We start from the raw sequence: 21,089 nt of genomic DNA, 5'->3' as shown, positions 1-21,089 counted from the left end.
CCCGCCGCTCCCGTCCCACCCAGCGCTACGCCTGCCCATCTCTCCCCTTCCTACGCTCACTCCCATCTCTCCATTTCTCCTTTATGAAATATGCATGGAGAACAGATGTCGCCTTCTCCCGGAGCACCCCCACCCTCCTCCCTCCCTCCTCCCAGCCCACCACCTCCATCCACCCTCCAGGACCACATCCAACCTCCACCTCCCTCCTCTCCCGGGGGCTCCAACCTCCCCCACAGCCAATGGCATCCCCTCTCTTGGCTTTAATATTTATGAGGGGGGGAGCAGCGAAGCGGCCAATGAGGCAGCTGGGGTCGGACCCGGTGTGCGAGGCCGGGGTGCATATATAGCGCGTGGGGCACATGCCTCCTTGGTGTCCATCTCCCCCCACGGTCCTTGAGCTCCTGCCCCATTCGTGGCATGCTCGGGCCCCAAGGATCCCGGGGCTCATCCCACAGAGCAGGTCGCCAACTTTCTGCCTCCTCCATGGACGGATGAGCGAGCGGTTCCTGGATTACTTTGAGCTTCAGGAAGAGGAAAGCTGGAGCCTGGGAATGGTCGTCAACTCAGGGGTAAGGCGGCTTTGCTGGGGTGGGACGGTGATGCGATGCTGTGGGGTTGTCGGGTGGTGAAAGAGGGGCAGGAGAGGGATTTCTGAGCAGAAAGAAGGAAAGGAGCATCCACTCAAACGGCCTCAGAGTGGATCTGGTGGGGAGTGCTCAGAAATGGTCACACTGCTGGAATGGAGGACAAGGAAAAGGGTGAGGTTTGGAAGCGTTGCTTCTCTTGGGGCATCACCAGAGCTCTGCTGGAGGTAGGACTGGCACAAGTGTGGGTTCAAGGGGAGTTCTTGCTGCAGATGGATTTAGGAGGAGACAGCTTATGGCTCATCTAGAGCAGAGATCAGCTCAGAGTACAAGGCACCCATGCAGAGAGCTTATTGAGGGGGGACCAACCCTGCAAAGAAGGAGCAAGGCTGAGCAGGACTGGGGGTGCAGCACTGGAACTTGCCTTCGTGCAAGTAGTGCGGTGTCCACTGCCAACATCCTCCTGAGAGCAGGGAGAGAGGCCCCGTGCAGAACTCATCGCTGACACTACAACTTACATGCGTGGATGCAGAGGCAGCACCACCCTGCATCCCACAGCCCTCTGCACACCATGGCGCAGGAGTGCCACTTGACAGGGGTGACAGCATCCAAGGAGGCAGCCCAGCCATCTGCTTTCTCTCACCCCGCACCGATAGGTCCAGGCAGTGGATGGAAGCGATGCTCCAAGGCAGAGCCACCAGCAGGAGGGATGGGGTGAGAGGATGGTGGGATGAGAGGAACACGGAGCTGGAGAAAGTGAAAGGAGCACGGGAGGCACTGCTGTCCCTATGGCTGTTTCAGGAACTTCAGGTGTGCAGCTCCATGCTTCTCCCATTGCCTGGAACACGGCTGGTCTGTATCTGTGCTGAGAGTGAGCAGAGCACATCAAACACAGAGCTCAGCTCAGGCTTCCCCCAAGCATGCAGTCCATTATTATGGGGTTTATTGGACACTCGGAGCCCTAAGGTCACTTCCCAAGAGTTGCCTTTCTATCAGCACATACCTAAAGCAGCTCCTTCCCTCTTCTCCAGGCCAAGGACTTTGCAGGAACAACTTTTTGTTCAGCATTTGGTGCTTTACCTCTACTGCCTCACTGGTTTGTGTTCTAGGAAAAAGTCCAGGTAATTTATTTTAGCAAAATCTGAATATCTCAGTGCAAGGGAGGGCATGTGCAGGAGTGAGCAGAGACCTGGTGGGTTGAGATATGAACAAGGGTGGGAATTAATGGTCATAATTGCATGTGAGATTGGTGGGGACTGTATGTATGCATGTGCTTCTGCGAGAGCACATCAAGCGCTCTGTCCATCACCTTCAGAATGGGACGTGGGCTATTTCTCCCCAGCCATCACCTGTCTGTATTCGTTTGGTTTCCATTTCTCAGTCATATGGCTCATTACAAGCTTGTCAGGCCAGAGAGATGTAATATGTTGTACATCTCCACCTGGCTCTCTTCCCAGTCCGGCCGCTGTCTCTTTGCTCAGCAGCATTTCCCCTTCCAAAGTTCATTCCCCATCCCCTGCCCTGGATCACTGTCCCCATAGCCATCCCCAGGCTGTGGGCACCTGTACAGGTCCCTGCTCGCAGCACCAAGAGCCCGGGGCCAGGAGCCCTCAGGGAGCACGCAGCCAGCTCCTATTTGGACATATCAAGCAAAGCAGCTGTGTTGGGTTCCATATGTCTGGGGTGCCAGGATCCATGACATACGGGCTCATTTAGTATACAATTGAGCCCCCCTTCCTCTCGCCCCCGCAGTCTGTTTTTCCCCTTCACTCATCCACCACCTGTCATCCCTCCGGAGAGCCGGGAGGAGCAGCTTCCACCTTCTCCCAGAGCCACTCTGAAGCTCTGTCTCAACCACTGGAGCCAATCCCCTTCCTCTTTTCCCCTTTTCCCTTTCTCCTTTTCCCCATCCCCTTTCCCCATCCCTTTTCCCCTTTCCCCTTTCCCCTTACCTCTTTCCCCTTTCCCCTTTTTCCCTTTCCCCATCCCCTTCCCCGTCCCTGTCCCAGCCTTATCCCCATTCCCCAGCCACCACCATGGAGCAGGGAGAGGCACAACTTTGTCCACGCTTCCCCCCTCCCAACCCTGAGCCCCTCTCTCTGTTTTGCAGCTCGGTTCTGACACCTGACAGCCCCCAGCCCAGTTCAGCTGCTCGTGAGCTGCTGATGTTTGTATTTTTGTTGTATTTTTATGCATCCTGTCTTTCTCTCAGTTTATTGCCATCGCCCCTCCAGCAAGAAAAAGGGAAACAATCTGAAGTCGTGCAGAGACGCCGTGTGATGAGGAGGAGGAGGAGGAGAGCCAGCGGGGCTGTGCTGTGAGCCGGAGGTCCTGTCCCAGTGGATTCGCTTCACCTGGCTCCGTCCTCAGCTCAGCATCTGTCCATCTGTCCGTCCGTCCACCCACCCGCACCCACCATGCTCAACTCAGAGCAGACAGAGCTCGACCTCCCGCCCTCTCACTCCGAGCCCGAATCCGTCTTCAGCGACTGCGGCCGCGTGGGCAGCGCGGAGGAGTCCGGCGTCGCGTTGTGCCCACAGCCCCGCGGGGCTGAGCAGGGGGAGGCGGTGAAGAAGGACCTGCAGCACCTGAGCAGGGAGGAACGGCGACGGCGGCGACGAGCCACGGCCAAATACCGAACGGCCCACGCCACGAGGGAGCGCATCCGCGTGGAAGCCTTCAACATGGCCTTCGCCGAGCTGCGCAAGCTGCTGCCCACGCTGCCGCCCGACAAGAAGCTCTCCAAGATCGAGATCCTCCGCCTGGCCATCTGCTACATCTCCTACCTGAACCATGTGTTGGATGTTTGAGCTTCCCAGCCTGTGTCTGTTTGTCTGTCCGGCCACCCATCTGTATCCAACCCAAACATGCTGGGCCGAGGGCTTGAGTACGTCTGTCCAGATGTGACCCAACCGCGCTGCACCTGCATCTGTCTGACTGCTTGGATGGACCGAATCCCATCTGCCCACTCTGCCTCTATCCAAACTGCATCTCCCCACCACCAAGCCCACATCCATCTGTCTGTCTGTCCTGCCTGAGCCAGAGCAGGCTGTTCAGCCCATTAGACGTCTGTCTGTCCTGCTGGACCTGCTGCCTGAAGCCCGTCTGTTCCCAACGTCTGTCTGTCCTTCTGCTGCATGTCCCGCTGATAGTGCCAGCAGGATCCTGAGCCCACATCCATCCATCCCCACAGTCATGACCTGCTCCATCTTCACCCGCCTCTTTTCTACGAGCCACAAACTGCCCCCATGAGGCACCAAGTCCCATCCATCTGCCCCTCCAGCCACAGGACACCACCTGGGGACCAGAACACCTCCCCAGCACTCTGCCCTGTGCACAGAGAAGCCCCTCCAGCTCCATCCTGGTGGGGCACAGAGTGCTCAAGAGTGCTGCAGATGTAGGGCAGGATCCGGCCACACTGCACCATGCACAGCTGCACAGTGTTGAGGCCACACTGGCCTATGCTTGGCTGGAGCTGCTGTCACCTGGGGCCTGGCTGAGTCCTTCTGCTGCACACCCAACCTCCCCAAATGCCTCCCACTGTGGGAGCACCTCATCCCAGAGCTGTGCATCCTTTCCTGCACCTCAGCTCTGAGCAGAGTGAGCATGGAACCCCTGGCCTTTTACAAACCCTCTTTGCACCAACATCCCTGAGAACCCCGGAGCAATCTTCACACCCTGCCTCTTCCTCTGCCTCCCCCTTTATTTTCTAAGAGTTAATTTTGCACTGGCGGTGGCAGGAGCATGAGCAGAGCTCCACAGGGACCAGGACAGAGCAGAAAGTGCCCGCTGTACCCAAAGGCAGTGTGCTGCTCACTGCAGGGTGGGACATGACCCAGCTCCATCCCCACCCTTGCACTGCCCACAGCTCCAGACCCCATCTCCCTGCATCCCCAGCGCTGCCCCCATCCCATGGGACGTGCTTGGGGATGTGGCATCCCCCAAGGGACATGCACAAAGCAGGGCAGCCCACCCGTCCCCTCCACTCAGCCCACACCCCTGCGCCACGAGGATATTTATTGAATTAATTTATTGATAAATGTTATTATTTATTTGCTGTGTTGTGCACTTTTCGGAAAGGAATCTTTAGGAAGCAAACAAACAAACAGAAATGACCACGGTGGAAAGCAGCCCAACCCACCCCCCGTGTGCCCCAGCGTGCGTTCATCTCGGCTGTTCGGACTGTGTGAGGATTTATTATTTATGAGTTCACAAGGAAGTCGGGGAGGGGGAAATGAATTAAACTGCCAGCAAAAGAGATCCTGAACTCGGAGTGCCCGCTTCCCTTCTTCTTTCCTTTTAACTTTCTTTCTGACCACCTCCTCCCAGCAGCCGCAGGGTTCTGGAGGCAGTGGTGGCAATGTGATGAGCATCCCCCCCAGTGTCAGAAGAGAGATGGGGACATCTGCTCCAGGCACCAGCATCCCCAACTGAGCCACCTTCGCTCTCCTTGAGCGATCAGCACAACCTCAGCTCCATAGCCAACATCACTTCCCTGCGCCCCTCTATTCCCTCTCCACATCCCCTGCCCTGTCCCCACGAGCCCCCGGTGCCCTCCTGCTCCCTCAGCCCACCCCGTGTGATGTGGGGAAGCAAGTTTGCGGCTCCTTTGTCTGCGCTGCTCCCGAGCATCCCCCGGGGGGCAGGCTGCAGCTGTTCGTCGACTTGCTCCAAATTTCTTCATATAATCAATTGGCCTCGGCAGCCGCTCGGCTCAACGGAGATGCGTCAAAGGGGAAATAATAAAGATGGGGAGGGAGCAGGGGAAGGAGGCAGGGAAAGAGGGGGAGCCGGGGGCGATGGCAGCTGATGGAGATCGGAGGTGCCCCCAGCACTCCCAACCTGCCCCACTCACCGGACACATCTCCATCCCATCCCTCCCCACCAGCATGGAGGTGGGGATGAAGTAAGGGGAGCTCGAGCCCCTGCGTGGCTCCCAGACCTCCGTTGTCCCCGGCTGCCAGCCCCGGCCCTGACATATGGTCCTCATTGTGCCACGCACAATGGCAGCACTTCATGCTCATTCACTCTCCTCCCGGCCTCACTGTCGCCTCAGACAGATCGAGTCCCTCATCCGCTCTTTGTGCTCAGGGTCTCTGCTCCCTGGGTGCTTCCCTGCTCTGTCTCTGCTCCCACTGCTGCTTCCTGCTCTCTCCATGCACGTATCCGTCCCTTCGTACTCTCCAGGTGATACTGAGTGCGCAGGTAGATGTTTGCACAGGGAATCCTTCACCCAACAATTTGAAAAGGAACCATGCAAAATAGCCCCAAACGTGCCAAAAAGGGGACTTGCATGAAACCACCTCCCTGCTGCTCTCTGTCCCCCAAGAGAAGCGGTGCAGGAGGGCACAACCCACTTTGGGAAGGGGGAAGGAATCCCTTCGTCGCAGCCTGCCAGGGCCTGGCGTGCCCCCAGCAGGTGGCCTTGACCCCAGGGATGTCACCACAGGCAGCAGCTGCATCCCCATCTCCTCTACGTGAGGCGGCAGTGCCATCTGCTGGGTCCCCATGACAGGGTCCTATAGGCTGACGCCGGCTGCTGGCACCCCAGGCTGGGTGGTGAGAAGGGGAGGGGGGGGGTCCATCCTAGGGGATGTTCCCAAAGCCGCCCCAGCGCTCGCAGCAGCCAGCAGTGCTCTCGGGGTCCACAGAGGGGCAATGCTGGACCTGAAGGGATGATGCTGGGATGAACAGAGAGCAGAACCCCTTTCTTTCAGAGCAGGGAAAACCATCTGGGGCCTCGCGCCGGTGCGGGGATAACATTGGCAGAGATGAGAGATGATGACATCAGCAGAGGTGAGCGATGATGATGATGACATCGGCGCAGATCAGGGATCCAGGGGAGGGGGTGCACAGCTGCTCAGCACCGGGTGTCCCCAGGTTTAGTTGCAGCTGTGGGGCTGCAGTCAGGAGGGCAATCTGGACTGTGCTGCCCCAGGGGCTTGCAGACAAACATCAGTGCGGTGGGATGGGGGGGGAGGGGGAAGATGGTGTGGATGCTTCTGATCCAGCCTGTGGCAGGGATGCTGCTTTCCAGGACACTCAGACTTCCTGAGCTGTTTGTTTGTGGTCCTCTCTTTGTCCCCATAGAGCAACAGATGCAGCTGTGACACAGGTAGGGTCCTGGGGCCAAACCTGCTGGGGTGCAGCCTTTGGGGTGGTGGCGAAGAGAGGGGTTTCAGGGGCCCTCCCTGTAACACGAGGTGGGGAATAAAGGCTCTTCGGAGGAGATTTCCAGGATGAGACATCATAGAGCTGGTGCTGGGGACGCCACTGTCCCCAAGAGATGTGTGCTACACTGCTGAGCCCCAGTGCCATAACCTGCCTGACGTGGGATTTAAGAGAGGGGACAGACCCTGTAAATCACCAGGTGGAACAATGCGGCCCTTCCCAGATGGCAAGGAGGCTCCTGCACCCCCAGCTGGCCAGGAATGAGCTCCCAGGGCCCATTAATCACTCCTGGAGCCGGAGGACAGCCCGGGGCAGCTGGCTGCAGGGGGAAGGGAGGGGAGAACAGCGAGGCACCCACCCCATAGCAAGCCCTAAAGCCCCAGTCCAGCCACTGAGCCACGTATAAGGGTGACAGTAACCCCCCCCCCACCCCCGCCTTTCCCCAGCTCTGAGCCAGGAGACCCGAACGAGCTGGGATCCATCTCCAGGACTGCTGCTGGATGCAGCATCGCTATTATACAATACAGACAGAATTATCCCCAGCAACCCCAGAGGTCGGGCACTGTGTCACCCAAAGGTAAAAAAAAAACAAAACCAAAACGCAGGGCTGGTTTCTCCTGGATGAGAGATGGAAGGAGGGACAAACGGTGCGGCTGAAGGATCCCCCAGCTGCCCTTTCCATCCTCCTCCCCGCTCCCAGCCATGTGCTCTGGAGGGCTGCGGGGAAGAAACGCTGCCAGGCACCACCTGCCCAACGCCTCTACCGTAGTGGCATGGAAAAGGGGGGGGTGGGGGGGTGACCATGAGGGCCTCCAGCCTATAACCAGCACAGCATCCGGGTGGAAAAAAGAAAAAAGGAAAAAAAAAAAAAATCCCCAAACTCATCTCCTAACGCCTCTTCCCTCCCCTTTAAGGCCAAACAAGCCATTTAAATCTCGCCAATGGTGTGCACCGGGAGGGCAGCGCGGCTCTCCATTGGGCGGCGTGGGGGGGGGGGGGCGGCCCGGCTCCCTCCCATCCCAGTTTCCCATTGATATAAAGGGCCGCGCTCCCAGGGCGGCTGTTCCAGGCAGCGGGCGTGCCCCCCACCGCGGCATCCTCGCTGTATGCATTTTTTTGGGGGGGGTCCCCCCCTTTGCTCACCCCCCACTTTAAGCTCAGAGCCTGGTAATTGTCCTCCAGTAGGACGTGGGTTTGCAGGAGGTTCCGCAGGAGTGTACCCAGCCCATTTTGGGGGGGGAGGAGGGGGCGCACTTTCAGCTAATAGAGGATTTGGGGCACCCCCGATGCTCCAATAGATGGGGGGAGCAGAGCTTGCTGCTTTCCTACCTCGTTTCTTGGGGTTGGGGGGGCGGAGCTGCTGCTGAGTGCTTGTTCCGAGTGCTTGTTCCTCGTTGCCCCCCTGGGGACCCCAAATCCTGGCGTGAGGGCTCTGCAGGGCTCAGCCTGCTCTTTCCTCGTTGGTTGCCTGCATTCCTTCTCCCAGAGGGTGGGGTTTGCCTGTACGTGCTTCCCCCTGTAGCCCTATCCGTTCCCTGCGGAGTTCAGCTGAGTAACCTCCTCGTTCCTGGGGCTTCCAGGTGCTCTCGCTCAGCTCAGAGCTGGGCCCTGCACCAGCGCCTTCAGCTGGGATGCTCTGCTCTGGTTATGATGGACGTGGACTGAGCCGGGCAGCCCTGGTCACCGTGCTGCATGCAGCTTTCATAGGGGCAGACTTATGGGGAGGCCACGCAAAGCTATTTGTTCACGCTCCAGCCCCAAAAGCACCCAGAGCTGGGCGAAAAAGCTGGGAGTGGGAAGCACAACCCAAGACCCCTCCAGGTCGCCTCCCAACGGACAAAAATCTTGTCCCTGTGCAAAGGAACTCTGCTCATCCAAGGTCTCCGCTGGGGCGGATGGGAACCCCCGCGGGTGGGGAGCGGCGCCGGGGCCTCCCCATATCCACACCCATTGCGAGCAACACCCCCTGGGGGGGGCGGATACCCCCCCTCCCAGCCGCGCCGTCCCCTCGGAGCCGGGGTTGGGAGCCTCGGGGCCGCATCAGACAATGACCCCCCCCGTCGTGCTGAGCCCCGGAGGGGCGCCGGGAGCGCCGCGCGGAGACAATGGGCGGTGCGCATTATGGGGGGGGGGGGGAGCGGCCGGGAACAGCGTCGGCGCGGGCGGGGGCTGCGGGGCGGTGCGGGGCCGCCGGCGGGGCGGGAGCTGCCGGCCCGGGGCGCGGTGGGGCCGGAGAGTGCGGAGCTGCGGGACCGCTCCGCCGGGATCTGGGGCTTCCTCCGCCTTCTTCTCCTCCTTCTCCTCCTCCTTCCTCCTCCGCCTCCTCCGCCGCAGCCTCGGGATCCCGCGGCTCTCGGTGCGGGGGGGGACGCTCACAAAGGTGCGGGGCGCGGTGAGTGCGGAGCGTGGGGCGGGGGCCGGGTGGGGGCGGCGGGGCCGGGGCTCAGCGGTGTGCTGGAGGGGTTGGGGGGGTGGGGGATACGGAGACTTCCGTGGGCCGCGGCCCGGCGGGGGGAAGCGCTGCGGGGCGGGGAGGGGACGCGGGGGGCAGCGCGGGGGATGCTCGGGCCCAGCCGGACCGGCGTTGGGTTTTGCCGTGCAGTGATTGCGGATCTCAAACCTCCGTGCCTGAGCTCTTTGTGTTTCCTCTGAGCAAAGTGGGGCACGGGGCTGGGGTCGGGATAGGGAGGGGAACGGTGAGGTAGGGGCTGCCCGGTACCGCTCACCTGCTGGGACAGCCCCGTTCGGGCCGGGCTCGGTCTGTCCCGATGCTGTGAGCTCCGCGTCCCGTGTGGAGCTGCAATCTCCGGGAGCAAGGAGCTGAACCCTCCACACCCCCCCGCCAGGCCGTGTTGTAATCACCGAGGCGGAGGCTTGGGGGGAAAAATAATAACAAGAGAGAAGAATTAAATATTATCTTCACGGGGCCCCTGGGGACGGCTGTTACTTAATCACAGCGGTTGGGATTGTGTTGGGACCGAGCCGGGCTCGGGGGCAGCCCCAGCGCGATGCGATCTGCACACAACCCGGTGTTGTCTTTGTGCTGGGGGAGTGCTGGGTCGGGCCGGGGGGGGGGAGGGGGGCATGGCAAGAGGGCTCCGTGGGAGCTGCCTGGGATGCTGTGTGCCTGTGGCTCCTGGCATTGTGGGATATGGGGCAGCCCGGACCCCCCCTGCTGTTCCATCAGCAGCGCCCATCATCCCTGCAGGGTTTGGGGTCTTTGGGATGGCCCCGTGTTTGTGGTACCCACACGTTCCTGGGATATGTGGTGCTTTGGGAATGCTTCGCAGCTGGCAGTGTTGGAGGAAAGCTGTCCTGTCCTGGGGGATTCCCTGCTGGGAAGGGTTACCCCAGGAAGGGCATTGCTGGTGCTCACTCCTCTGCCAGGATTGCTTTGGCTGTTTGGGTGATGCGATGCGGTGTCTCGTTTGGATCTGATCGCAGACAATGGGGCTGGAGGGGACGTGGGGGAAGGTGAGAGCTCATCTCCCAGCATCAAGCACAGCTGAAGCAGCTCCAGGTCTTCGGTCTGAGCACATCTGAGATCTCCGGGCCGGTGTGGCCAGTGGATGCTTTATGGCTTTATTGTTTGGCCGGGATGTTGGGCAAGGCCCTGGAGCAGCAAAGGCACGGCTCTCCTCACCTGGCTGCCCCACATGGAGCTGTCACAGGGTGATGGAATGGGGCTGGAGTCACTGCGAGACCAAACCACATCTCTGCCACCCCCAGTCCTGTGCTGCCTTTCCAGCTTGGAGCCATGGACACCGCCGTCTGCCCGTCGCAGCCCTGCAGGATTTAGCATCAGGCACCTGGAATGGATTAAACAGAGCTAGAACACATCTCCAAGCGCCGTTGTTTATCCAGCGAGCCTTGCTTTGGGGTAGGAACTGTGCTTTGTGGCATCGCTGTGGTGCATCGGAGCTTCCCACGATGCTTTTGGAGAAGCAACGCCCCAAAACTACGGTGTGGGACAGCACACAGCCCTGCTCTGCCCCAGCACCTCGTGGACATCTGGGACTGATGTGACCACAAGGCTGTCACTCCGTGGGTGCGCATGGAGCAGGAGCAGCACATGGTGATGCCCTGGGAGCTGCATGCCCTGCGCTGGGCTGAGCACCACAGTGCTGTCCCATTTGGAGCAATGCAGCAGCAAGCAGAGCGCTTTGCAGGGCAGGGAAAGGTGCAGCTCAGTGAGGCTCCTGGGAGCTGTCACGTTTTGCAATGCAAATGGTTTTCTCTTTGCAGCGAGCCCTCATGCAAATCCTTTGCTTTTGGTGCATTTTCTGGTTCTGCACCTGGCACGGCCCTTCCTACCTGCATGGAGGCAGCGGGTGCTCCGAAGTGGAGCTGCAGCAGGGGGATGGCTGTGCTTTGTCTGTTGCAGCACAGTGGGAATCCTCGGGTGCTCACAGGACGTTCCTGTGGATATTGTAACAATCCCGCGTGATCGTAATTAAAGCTGGCAGTTGGGAAAGGATATTAAACCTTCTGCATCCAAGCTGACGCTGAGCAATTTGAGAGCAGAATGGGACCCCATGGGGGAATTGGATTAAGCTGCTTGGTCTTCCCATGGGCTGTCTGTGCGTCCCACTGAAGCTGCTGGCCCACGGATCTCTTCCCATGTGGAAGTTTGCAGAGTCCTCCGTGGGAGCGTGATGGTGGCACCTCGGGGCATTCGGCTTCCGACAGAGCAGAGCAACCCCTTTGCAAGGGCTGCTTCCCAGTATGGGGCTCCAGGCAGCAGGAGGAGACGTGACAAGGAGGTGCCAGGTGGGGAGAGGGCTTTGTGTTCGTGCCATAGTGGGGAGATGCTGTGCCAAGTGGTCACGGCTCCTGCCTGGTCCTCTCCATCTCCAGTTCCTTGCAGAGCACCCATGGAGCTTTCTGCATTGTGTATCACCTGTGGGTGTCTGACAGCCTCCTGCATCCCAGGGATGCACCCACAGCCGCTGCTCTGTTCCTGTCCCCGTTGATTGTGGGGCGCAGGGGGGCAGTGGTGACTGTCACTGTAAAAAGCCAAGGCAGTGGCTGCCCAGGGACCAGTGCCTATTGAGCGAAGGCAGCAAGGCGTGGTGATGCAGTGGAGCGAGCAGATGTGCTGGGTGCAGGGCTTGGCAGAGCCATCACCAGGGCAGGAGTTGCCCTGGTTCCCAGGCTGTGGGGAGCTGTGGGTTTGGAGGCTGCACTGGGTCTGTTTTTGGGGCTGTGTTAGGTCTGTTTTGGGGGCTGTGCTGGAGCCACAGCCTGTGCCCACCTGGTACCCCACAGAGGGATGCTTGTTGTGCTGTTTCCTGGATCAGCCTTGCCAAGGCCAGCCTAAAAGTCATGATGTGAAGCATGGCTGAGTGTCCCATAAGGTTTCCTGCTTGTGCCTCAGTTTTCCCTGGCAGCCCTCTGGGCTTGCAGCAGCAGTGGAGCCCTACGCTGGAATCCAGGACCCCAGACCCCCAGTGTGATGCTGCTTGACCCAGTTTCCCTAATGCTTTACTGCACTGAGGAGGGAAATGCTCACCCCTCCATGCTTTGCAGGTGTTCCCTGCTGCCTCTTCTGCTCAGCTGCTCTGGTGGGAAACAGCAATGCTTTGTCCCTCCAGCAAATGCCATCTCTGTCTCTTGCGCATTCGTGGTCCCCGTGATGCTTACAGTCCCAGTGGTGAATGGGATGGGCAGAGAGTGCCCCATAACGTCGTTTTGCTCTGCCTTGCTGGGAAGAGGAAGAGCAGGTTTGCTTGTTGGGCTTTTCCCCGGAGCTGTTTGAAATCAGAGAGCTTTCCCATACAGAAGCACTTGGATCTTTTGGGGTCATTTGAATACAAGGGATCGTTGGTGTTGGAGATGTATGGGCTCAGGGGTGGGGAGATGGCAGCTCCTTCTGCCCCCATGTGCTGGGGGCCCTCAGCCCCATCCAAGCTCTTGGCACTTTGAAGCCATGATGCACTGCAGCCACATCCCAAACGCCATCCAGTCTGGACTTGAAGATGTCAAGAGATGGCAAAGCCTCTCCTCCCCTGGGGAGTTTGTTCTAATAGTTAATCACCTCGCTATTAGAAAAGTGAGTTTTCCTCCTCATTTGCCTGTGTCTGGCTGTGGCTCCCAGCCCTCGGCACTGCTTTGCTGGCGCAGGGGAGGGCAGAGCCAAGGGAACCATTTCCAGCTCCTCCACCTGTGCTGTCGAACCGGCTTTCCCCACCCCCCACCCCCCCCGCCGGGTGAACTTTTCTTTTTGAACAGCAATAATAATAATAAATCCCTGTCCTGATACTGGCTCAAGGAGGGATCGGGTCTGAATGGGACCCATGGGTGATGCAGGAGGGGCTTTGTTCTTCCCTGAGTGGAGGTGGGAGGGAGGGTAGCAGGATGGGTGATAGCAGGGAGGGGACAGTGCACGATGCACAGCACGGTGAGCTGTGCTGTGAGGCTGCTGGGCTCAGTCCCCTGAGGTGAGCCTGTCCTTTGCAGGTGGCCGGGGAGGTGACCTGCTTAGGATGCTCGTGTTGAAGATCCACGGGAGGGGACATGGTGCCCCACGGGTGGGGCAGGAATCCTCCTTCCCTCCTGACTCCCCCTTCCTTTTTCCCCTCAGCTTGGAGCCCGACGTGTGAGCAGTGCCCATGCCCCATTGCCTGCCAGCTGGATGCCGTCCCCTCTGCATGCTGACGATGCCCCGCGCGCCCCGGTGACCAGTCAGACGGGGACAGCACCCGTCTGCAGCTCGGCTGGTGAGTCCTGCTCTGTCCCCAAGCTGTCCCCGAGCCCCGTGCCTCCTCCAGCCCACGGTGTCCAGCTCCTTAATGGCGCTAATGAATAGGGTTGGGGAAAAGCCCAGCCATGGCCCCCTGCGCCAAGCATTGTTCCTGCCAGAAACCCGATCCCGGCCTCCCAACAAAGCCCAGAAGAAAGGGGGGGGGGGGGGGGCCCCAGGGGGCCGAGGGGGGGTCCCTTTCTCCCTGCCCCTTCCCCCATCGCTCGCTGGGGACGCCGGGACGAGCTCCCAGCCCCGCTGCCATCTCCTAGACAACCGGCATGGGGGGGCTTTTGTTTCCATAGTGATAAATGTGCGAGCATCCAGCATCTGGGACAAAAGGGGGTCCTTGTCCATCCCCCCCCCCACCCCACCGCCCTTTGCTTCTTTTTCCCCTCCTCGACCCCATTTCTCCCTCTCCAAGGCCAAAAGACATTCGGGTTTTATTTGGTCCAAATAGCATTTCCCTGGTAACCTACCCACCCAAACACAGGCAGCTCTGGTGTGCACTGGGGTGGGGAGGGGGGGGGCTGAGTGGGGAGTCAGGGTGCTGATGGTCATCAGGGATCTAGAAGAGGCAAGCAGGGGGCTGCCACCTCCCTGGTGGGTCTGGATGTTCCCCAAGGGTATCACTGTGGCCACCCCTCAATCTGAGTCCCTCTCTTGCAGCAGATGGGGCACGAGCAGCACTCCAGCCCCTGAGCCATGCATTGTTTTCCCAGTTCAGCAGAGATACAGCCCAACGCAGGCATAGATGGGCACACCACATGTACACCACTTATGTGTGCATGGGCATTTCCAATTCACACAGCTGCAGTTTGAGGCTGGGGTCCCACCCTTGTGCCCAGAGCCCCCAGCCTCACTGTGTCCACGGGGCTGCGCTGATCAGTGTGAGATGGCAGCTCCGTGTTGGGAACTTGTTTGGGCAGAGCCCCAGACTGTGAGTGGGGCTGGAGCCTGCGCCAGGCTCTTTTTTCTTTTCTTTTTTTTTTTTTCTTTCTTTTTAAAGTTGGCTCCCACCCCAGGCACTCTCTTGGCAAATTAAAACAACGATTGTGATATTCATTAAAGTGTAAATCACCCGAAAGAGCTCGGTTCAAAGCTCACGGTACGAGGTGGCAGTCCTGGAACCAGCTTGGGTCTAAAATGCAAGATGCCCCCAAATGCCCCAAATTTCTCCATCCTTTGCCCGCTGAGCTCCTGTTTCATAGGGACTGCAGGCAGGTGCTGGCCCTATTGCAGCCATGGGGATGCTTACGGGCAGCAAAACTCCAGGAGTCCCATGGTGTGGGTGTGGGGGCCGTGGCAGTGCCCTGAGCCCGTGTTTCCTCCCCCTGCAGGCGGCCGTTCCCATTTCTCCGAGCACAGCCCAGCCCAGCATTCAAAATAGAGTCCCTCAAGGTGACGGTCGACTTCCTGAAGGTGCCCCTTGGCCTGAAGAAGCCCCCTCTGAAGGAGGCCGTGGCCATCCCGGGGTCAGGCAAAGCCAAGCCCCCCGGCGTGGAGCGGCACAAACCCCGGCGTGCCGACAGCATGGACAATGAGTCACAGTACTCGGGCTACTCCTATAAATCCGGGCACTCCCGTAGCTCCCGAAAGCACAGGTGAGGACTGATGTGTGCTTCTGGGGTCCTTGGTCTCCAACCTGGATGTGCACCCACTGTGCCCCCTCCCCCCTTTATGCATTGCAGGGACCGAAGGGATCGGCACCGCTCCAAGAGCCGGGATGGGAGCCGTGGGGACAAGTCAGTGACCATCCAAGCACCAGGAGAGCCTCTGCTGGACAACGAATCAACCCGGGGGGATGAGAGGGTGAGGATGGAGTGGGGGGGTGTGAATTGTGGGTGTCAGGGCAGGGGGGCATGTGGAAGGAGATGGGGCTGCTGCATGAGCTGCCCTCCCGCTGCCCAGGGTAGAAAATGCCTTTGGGATCAGCTCTCTTGGGATTGGTGCCTTTGGGAGTGGTTTCTTTGGGATCAGCGCCTTCAGAATCAGTTCCCTTGGGATTGGTACCTTTGGGATCAGCTCCCTTGGGATGGGTTTCCTTGGGATCAGCACCTACAGGATCGGTTCCCCTGGAATCAGCTCTCTTGGGATTGGTGCCTTTGGGAGTGGTTTCTTTGGGATGGACGCCTTCGGAATCGGTTCCCTTGGGATTGATGCCTTTGGGATCATCTCCCTTGGGGTTGGTGCCTTTGGAATCAGCTCACTCCGGATCCACTCCGGCTCTTTGCTCAGCGCCTGCAGGGCGACGCCGCCTGGCCCTGCCAAGCTTTAATAACCCCAGCTCCAGCTTTGGGAGGATCAAACAGACGAGCGGGTTTGTGCAGCTGGGTGAACTCTGTGCTGGTGGTGCGAGACCTGCAGCCTCCAGAGGGCTGCTCCAGCCCAAGTTGTGCAGCACTGACCCTGAGAAGCGATGCTCTGCATGGACACAAAGGGTGCTTGGAGGGGTCCAAGCTGTGTGCCAGCTCCTCCATCCTTTTCGCTCCCCACCCCTCCAGAGAGCCCCTGCTGGGGGTGATTCTGCTGCTCCAGTATGGAACGAAGCCTCCAGCATGTGGAAATTCCAGGACGAAAATCACAATTTCATCTTATACAATAGAACCTCCAGCTTTGGTTATGCCAGAGCAGAACAAGAGGATGGATGGACAGACAAACCCTCGGTGTGTCAGAGTGGTGTTTCCTATGGCTCTGTGGTGACGTCTTTTCCCTTTGCTGAAGCTTTGTGTGCTAACTGGGAAGGGAATGAAGCTCATATCCACACCCGTGTGACTTCAGTGGAAAAAAAAAAGAAATGAATGGACCCGGGGCAGCTGAGCTGCAAGACTGCCTCACTGTGTTTGGGAAGGGGTGTGCCAGCTGCTGGATCTTTTGCATGGAGGTTTTGCAGTAAATGTATCTGAAGAAAGCAGCAGACCAACAAAAAAAACCAACATACCAATAAGGAAAAGAGGCTGAAGATCTCAGCAAACTGCTGCATTCTCCGGGGAGAGATGCATACCCCAAAATGCACTCATGGGGAGCCGGCGTTTGGCCGCCAGCGCGGATCACCACCGATCTCATTCTGCCTGGTGCTGGAGCTGCACGGAGGAGGAGGCAGCGTTAGGACGGGGCTGGGCATGTTGGCTCTGGCCCTGCTAATGAGGGGATTTGCCTGGAAACAGAATGCCTTCCACTTGCAGAGCCGCTCTCGGCCGCGTCGCGCGTGCGGGGCGGAGAGGTGGAGCGCAGCACGGAGCCTCCGACGGGGATTTCCTGCAGGGCGCTGCCTGCAGCTCTGTCCCTCGGCTGCTCAATGGGGGTGATGGCTCCGGCCAGCACTCCAGGCTTGGAGGTCTGAGTTTGGGGTGGGGGGTGGGACACCGGGCTGCGTTGGGATCCCGCGGTGCTGCAGCCTCACGTTTTGTAACCCTCTCCCCTCCCCAGGATGACAACTGGGGCGAGACCACCACGGTGGTGACGGGGACGTCGGAGCACAGCATCTCACACGATGACATCACACGCATCACCAAGGACATGGAGGACAGCGCGCACCTGGACTGCTCACGGCACTTGGGCGTCGCGCTGGCCGGGGCGTTGGCTCTGCTCGCCTTCCTCACCCCTCTCGCCTTCATGCTGCTGCCCCAGCTGCTGTGGCGGGAGGAGCTGGAGCCCTGTGGGACGCCCTGCGAGGGGCTTTTCATCTCGGTGGCCTTCAAACTCCTCATCCTCCTGCTGGGCAGCTGGGCGCTCTTCTTTCGCCGCCCCAAGGCCTTTTTCCCGCGCGTCTTCGTCTTCCGTGCGCTGCTCATGGTGCTCGTCTTCCTCCTGGTCGTCTCCTACTGGCTCTTCTACGGCGTGCGCATCCTGGACTCGCGGGACCGCAATTACCAGGGCATCGTGCAGTACGCTGTCTCGCTGGTGGACGCGTTGCTCTTCGTGCACTACCTGGCCGTGGTGTTGCTCGAGCTGCGCCAGCTCCAGCCCCAGTTCACGCTCAAGGCCGTGCGCTCCACCGACGGGGCCAGCCGCTTCTACAACGTCGGGCACCTCAGGTGCGGGGTTGGGGAGCAGCACCGGTGGTTGGGTGGGTTCAGGCTGTGCGGGTGCTTGTGCACTCCCATGTGTGTGTGCATCTTTATGTGTGCATTTTGTGTGCACATCTGCATCCATGCGTGTTTTGCGTGTATGTTCATGGACGTGCAGCTGGATGTGTGCATGCTGCGTCCTGCTGCGCTCCGGCAATCCCTGACCGGAGGAGCTGTGAGTGCCCGGGTGTCCCCTGCAGTGAGATCTGTGTTTGGAATGCCAGCTCTGTTCCTCCCTCCTGTCCTGTCCCCATGTGCTAACCTGCTCTCTGTGCCCTGAGCCCGCTGTGTCTCCCTGCAGCATCCAACGAGCAGCCATCTGGATCCTGGAGAACTATTACCACGATTTCCCAGTCTACAATCCTGCCCTCCTCAACCTGCCAAAATCCGTCCTGTCCAAGAAAATGTCCGGGTTTAAAGTCTATTCCCTCGGCGAGGGTGAGCTCCCGTTCCCTTGACTTCTCCTCTTGTTCCCCCTCTTCCTGTCCCAGTGTTTTCCCCCCCCTCACCCCCTGCAGGCTCCATCCCATGCTGAGCTCCCAGCCGGTCTCTCCGGATTTGCATGCATTTGTCGCGGGCAAGCTGGGTGCCGGTTTCCAAGCCGCAGCAGTACCGCCCTGCTGCAAGCAGGAGCACGTCGGGCGCGTCCATGGGATGGGGCTGTGCTGGCAGCACTGGGAAGGGGAACATCTCACCCCTTTTCCTGCAGAAAATACCACCAACAACTCCACGGGGCAGTCCCGGGCTGTCATCGCTGCGGCTGCCCGACGGCGTGACAACAGCCATAATGAGTACTACTATGAGGAGGCAGAGCATGAGCGCAGGGTGCGGAAACGCCGCGCCAGGTATGGGGACGTCAGTGGGGAGTGGGCTATGGGGGGCTCTAAAGAACCGTCCCAGGATCTCCCTGCCGCAGGGAGCTGGGATGGAGGGAGCAGATTTGAGTCTCCCCAAAGGTGCTGAGGCTGGGAGTTGGAGCAGGGTGGTGGTGCTGGGGTGAAGTGCTTTTGGGGTTGATGCTGGAGTTCAAGTCTGGGCTGCGGGGTGGTGAGGTGCCAGGTGGCTCCTCCAGGCTCATGGGGACGGGGCCACATCCAAGTGGCTTTTGGAGGTCTCCAAGGGGGACAGCATGAGTGTTTCTCGACAGGCTGGTGGTGGCAGTGGAAGAGGCTTTCACCCACATCAAGCGGCTGCAGGACGAGGACCAGAAGAACCCACGGGAGATCATGGACCCCCGGGAGGCAGCCCAGGCCATTTTCGCCTCCATGGCACGGGCCATGCAGAAGTACCTGCGCACCACCAAGCAGCAGCCCTACCACACCATGGAGAGCATCCTGCAGCACCTTGAGTTCTGCATCACCCACGACATGACGCCCAAGGTATGTGGAGCGGGCTGTGGGATCCTGGGGTGGGTTTGCCCAGCTACGTGAAAGCATCTCTCATCAGGGTGAGGGGTGGGAGAGCAGTGCTGTGCAGCTGGAAAAGCGGGTGTGACAGCAAGGGAGGGATGGATGGGGCAGGTTCCCAGCTGCTGGGAGGCTTTTCCTGCAGGACCTGCTGGGCAGCTCGGGGCTGCAAATAAATAGAAATGTGAGCAGCGTGAAGGTGATGTTCACACGTCTGTCCTCCTGCAGGCGTTCCTGGAGCGGTACCTGAGCGCCGGGCCCACTATCCAATACCACAAGGACCGCTGGCTGGCCAAGCAGTGGACGCTGGTCAGCGAGGAGCCAGTGACCAACGGTCTGAAGGACGGGGTGGTTTTCGTGCTGAAGCGCCACGACTTCAGCCTGGTGATCAGCGCCAAGAAGATCCCTTTTTTCAAGCTCTCGGAGGAGTTTGTGGACCCCAAGTCGCACAAGTTCGTCATGAGGCTGCAGTCTGAGACCTCCGTGTGAGCACACAGAGCGCTGCAGGGGCTCCAGGGTGGCCTGGGTCGTGCAGGTCCCTGAGCACCAAGCCCCATCCCTGGCACGAGGCCGCTCGGTGCCCATCCCCACGCTCCCACACCCAGCTCCTCGCAGCCATCCCCAGGAGGCACTGCCAGCACAGCACAGTGTCACAGCCAGACGGGCAGCATCTCAGTGCCATCCCCCCAAGGGCTGACCTTTGGCTGAGTTCTCTGCACCAGCAGCCTCGCTCGTGGCCAGGTCTGAAGCATCTCCTGCGTCTTCCTCTTCTGCTGCGACCGCTGCGTCTCCGGTCTTAAAGCACCACCTGTGTCTGGGCTGGTTGGTAATAACGACACTTTGGGAGTGTTTTGCAAACCCCTGTGATCTGAGGCTGCTATGGAACCATCTCTCTGCCCCGTGACCGGGGCAGACCCCACAGGCACGGTGCTGCTGCTACGGGAGACCCTCAGCTCCCCACTGCTTTGGGCATGGAGCTCCTCACAGAAGCAGGAGGTCTGACGATGAAGCTGAGAAACATCCCAGCGCTGTGGGTACCCCAGCCCACCTCCAGCTCCCAGCACACCCCTCACATAGGGCCGTTACCCCATTCCAACGTGTGCCAGAACCACAGAATCACTGAGATTGGAGAAGATCATGGAGTCCACCCGTCCATCATCACCACCAACAGGGCCGGTGAAGGGCTGTGGGGTTTGGGGTGCAGCACCCCATGGCTTGCAGTGGGACAAGCCCAAAGTTACCCCCAGGCCTTGGTGCTGACCCCAAAGGGCTTCTTCATGGGGACCGTGCTCTGTGGGCTCCTCGGCTCCTGTCCCATGGAGGTGGTGATGAGGTGGCCCCAGGGATGCGGGGCAGGGGGACCCCAATGCTCAGGGCTGCACCACAGCTTCTGCTTTCCCTCAGCTGTGTGAGGGCTGCCAATACCTCATGGGGGTTCCTGTATTTATCCATTTTTGTCATGCTGGGGGTCACCCCGAGCCAGGTTTGGGCTTCTTTGGCCCTGAGAGCTACCAAACCTCATCACTGTGACACACACATCCCCCCCTATCCGAGGGGCTGGGGGCTTCCCAGTAAGCACCAGTAGCAGAAAACAGATCCAAGTGGATTTCAAGGGCTTTCCCAGCACAAAATGGGTGGGATGTAGCGTGTGTATGGGGAGGGGGGGGGGGGACTGTCCCAAATTCCCAGGGATTTTTCTGGAAATCTCTTCTATTTTCCAGACTTTCTGTGGCTTTGTGACTCCGCTCAGCCCTGTGCAGCTTCCAGTCCCGTTTACACACGCAGCCCTTTGGGGTTGGTGCCGCCAGGAGCCCAATTTGGGGTTGTTTTACTGCAAGAAAAAAGAAAAGAAAAAAGAATTCAGTGAGCAAGAGCAGATCTGGAGGCCTTGGAAAGGGTCGGGGGCGCCCCCCCGAGGTGTTCCACACTTGGAATTTAAAGAGGAATAAACTTTCTTTTTGTTGTTCTTAAATCCCCGCGGAGCCGAGACCTTGTGCATGTGTGTAGAGGGAGAAAGAAAAAAAAAAACCCAAAAAAACAGAATTGTAAAATTGTTTTTTTAATATATAAAAAAAAAAGAAGAAAAAAAGCTCGGTTTTTTTACGGTTTGCAGTGT

General features: G+C 59.3%; 2 protein-coding genes across 3 annotated transcripts; both read left to right on the top strand.

Moving 5' to 3' along the window:
• Positions 1–3,001: 3,001 nt before the first annotated feature.
• Positions 3,002–4,807, top strand: NHLH1 (nescient helix-loop-helix 1). The gene has a single exon (XM_042836954.1). The coding sequence runs from the start codon at positions 3,002–3,004 to the stop codon at positions 3,392–3,394; it is 393 nt and encodes a 130-aa protein (XP_042692888.1). The 3' UTR covers positions 3,395–4,807.
• A 4,237-nt stretch (positions 4,808–9,044) lies between these two features.
• VANGL2 (VANGL planar cell polarity protein 2) lies at positions 9,045–20,070 on the top strand. 2 transcript variants are annotated; one of them, XM_042836944.1, is made up of 9 exons: positions 9,045–9,111; positions 13,339–13,474; positions 14,838–15,101; positions 15,189–15,309; positions 16,927–17,534; positions 17,869–18,005; positions 18,277–18,412; positions 18,715–18,946; positions 19,202–20,070. In XM_042836944.1, the coding sequence occupies exons 3-9, from the start codon at positions 15,031–15,033 to the stop codon at positions 19,460–19,462; spliced, it is 1,566 nt and encodes a 521-aa protein (XP_042692878.1). In that variant the 5' UTR covers positions 9,045–9,111; positions 13,339–13,474; positions 14,838–15,030; the 3' UTR covers positions 19,463–20,070. The 2 variants fall into 2 exon arrangements, with proteins under 2 accessions (XP_042692878.1, XP_042692877.1); XM_042836943.1 differs by having other exon boundaries at positions 9,055–9,135.
• The last annotated feature ends 1,019 nt before the right edge of the window (positions 20,071–21,089 follow it).

Source organism: Centrocercus urophasianus, unplaced genomic scaffold (genome assembly GCF_019232065.1).
Source record: "Centrocercus urophasianus isolate 14NV4802_14NV808 unplaced genomic scaffold, USGS_Curo_1.0 seq_65, whole genome shotgun sequence".
Classification (NCBI taxonomy): Eukaryota; Metazoa; Chordata; class Aves; order Galliformes; family Phasianidae; genus Centrocercus; species Centrocercus urophasianus.
The sequence above is the reverse complement of the archived record's forward strand: the minus strand, read 5'-3'. Positions and strand labels throughout refer to the sequence as shown.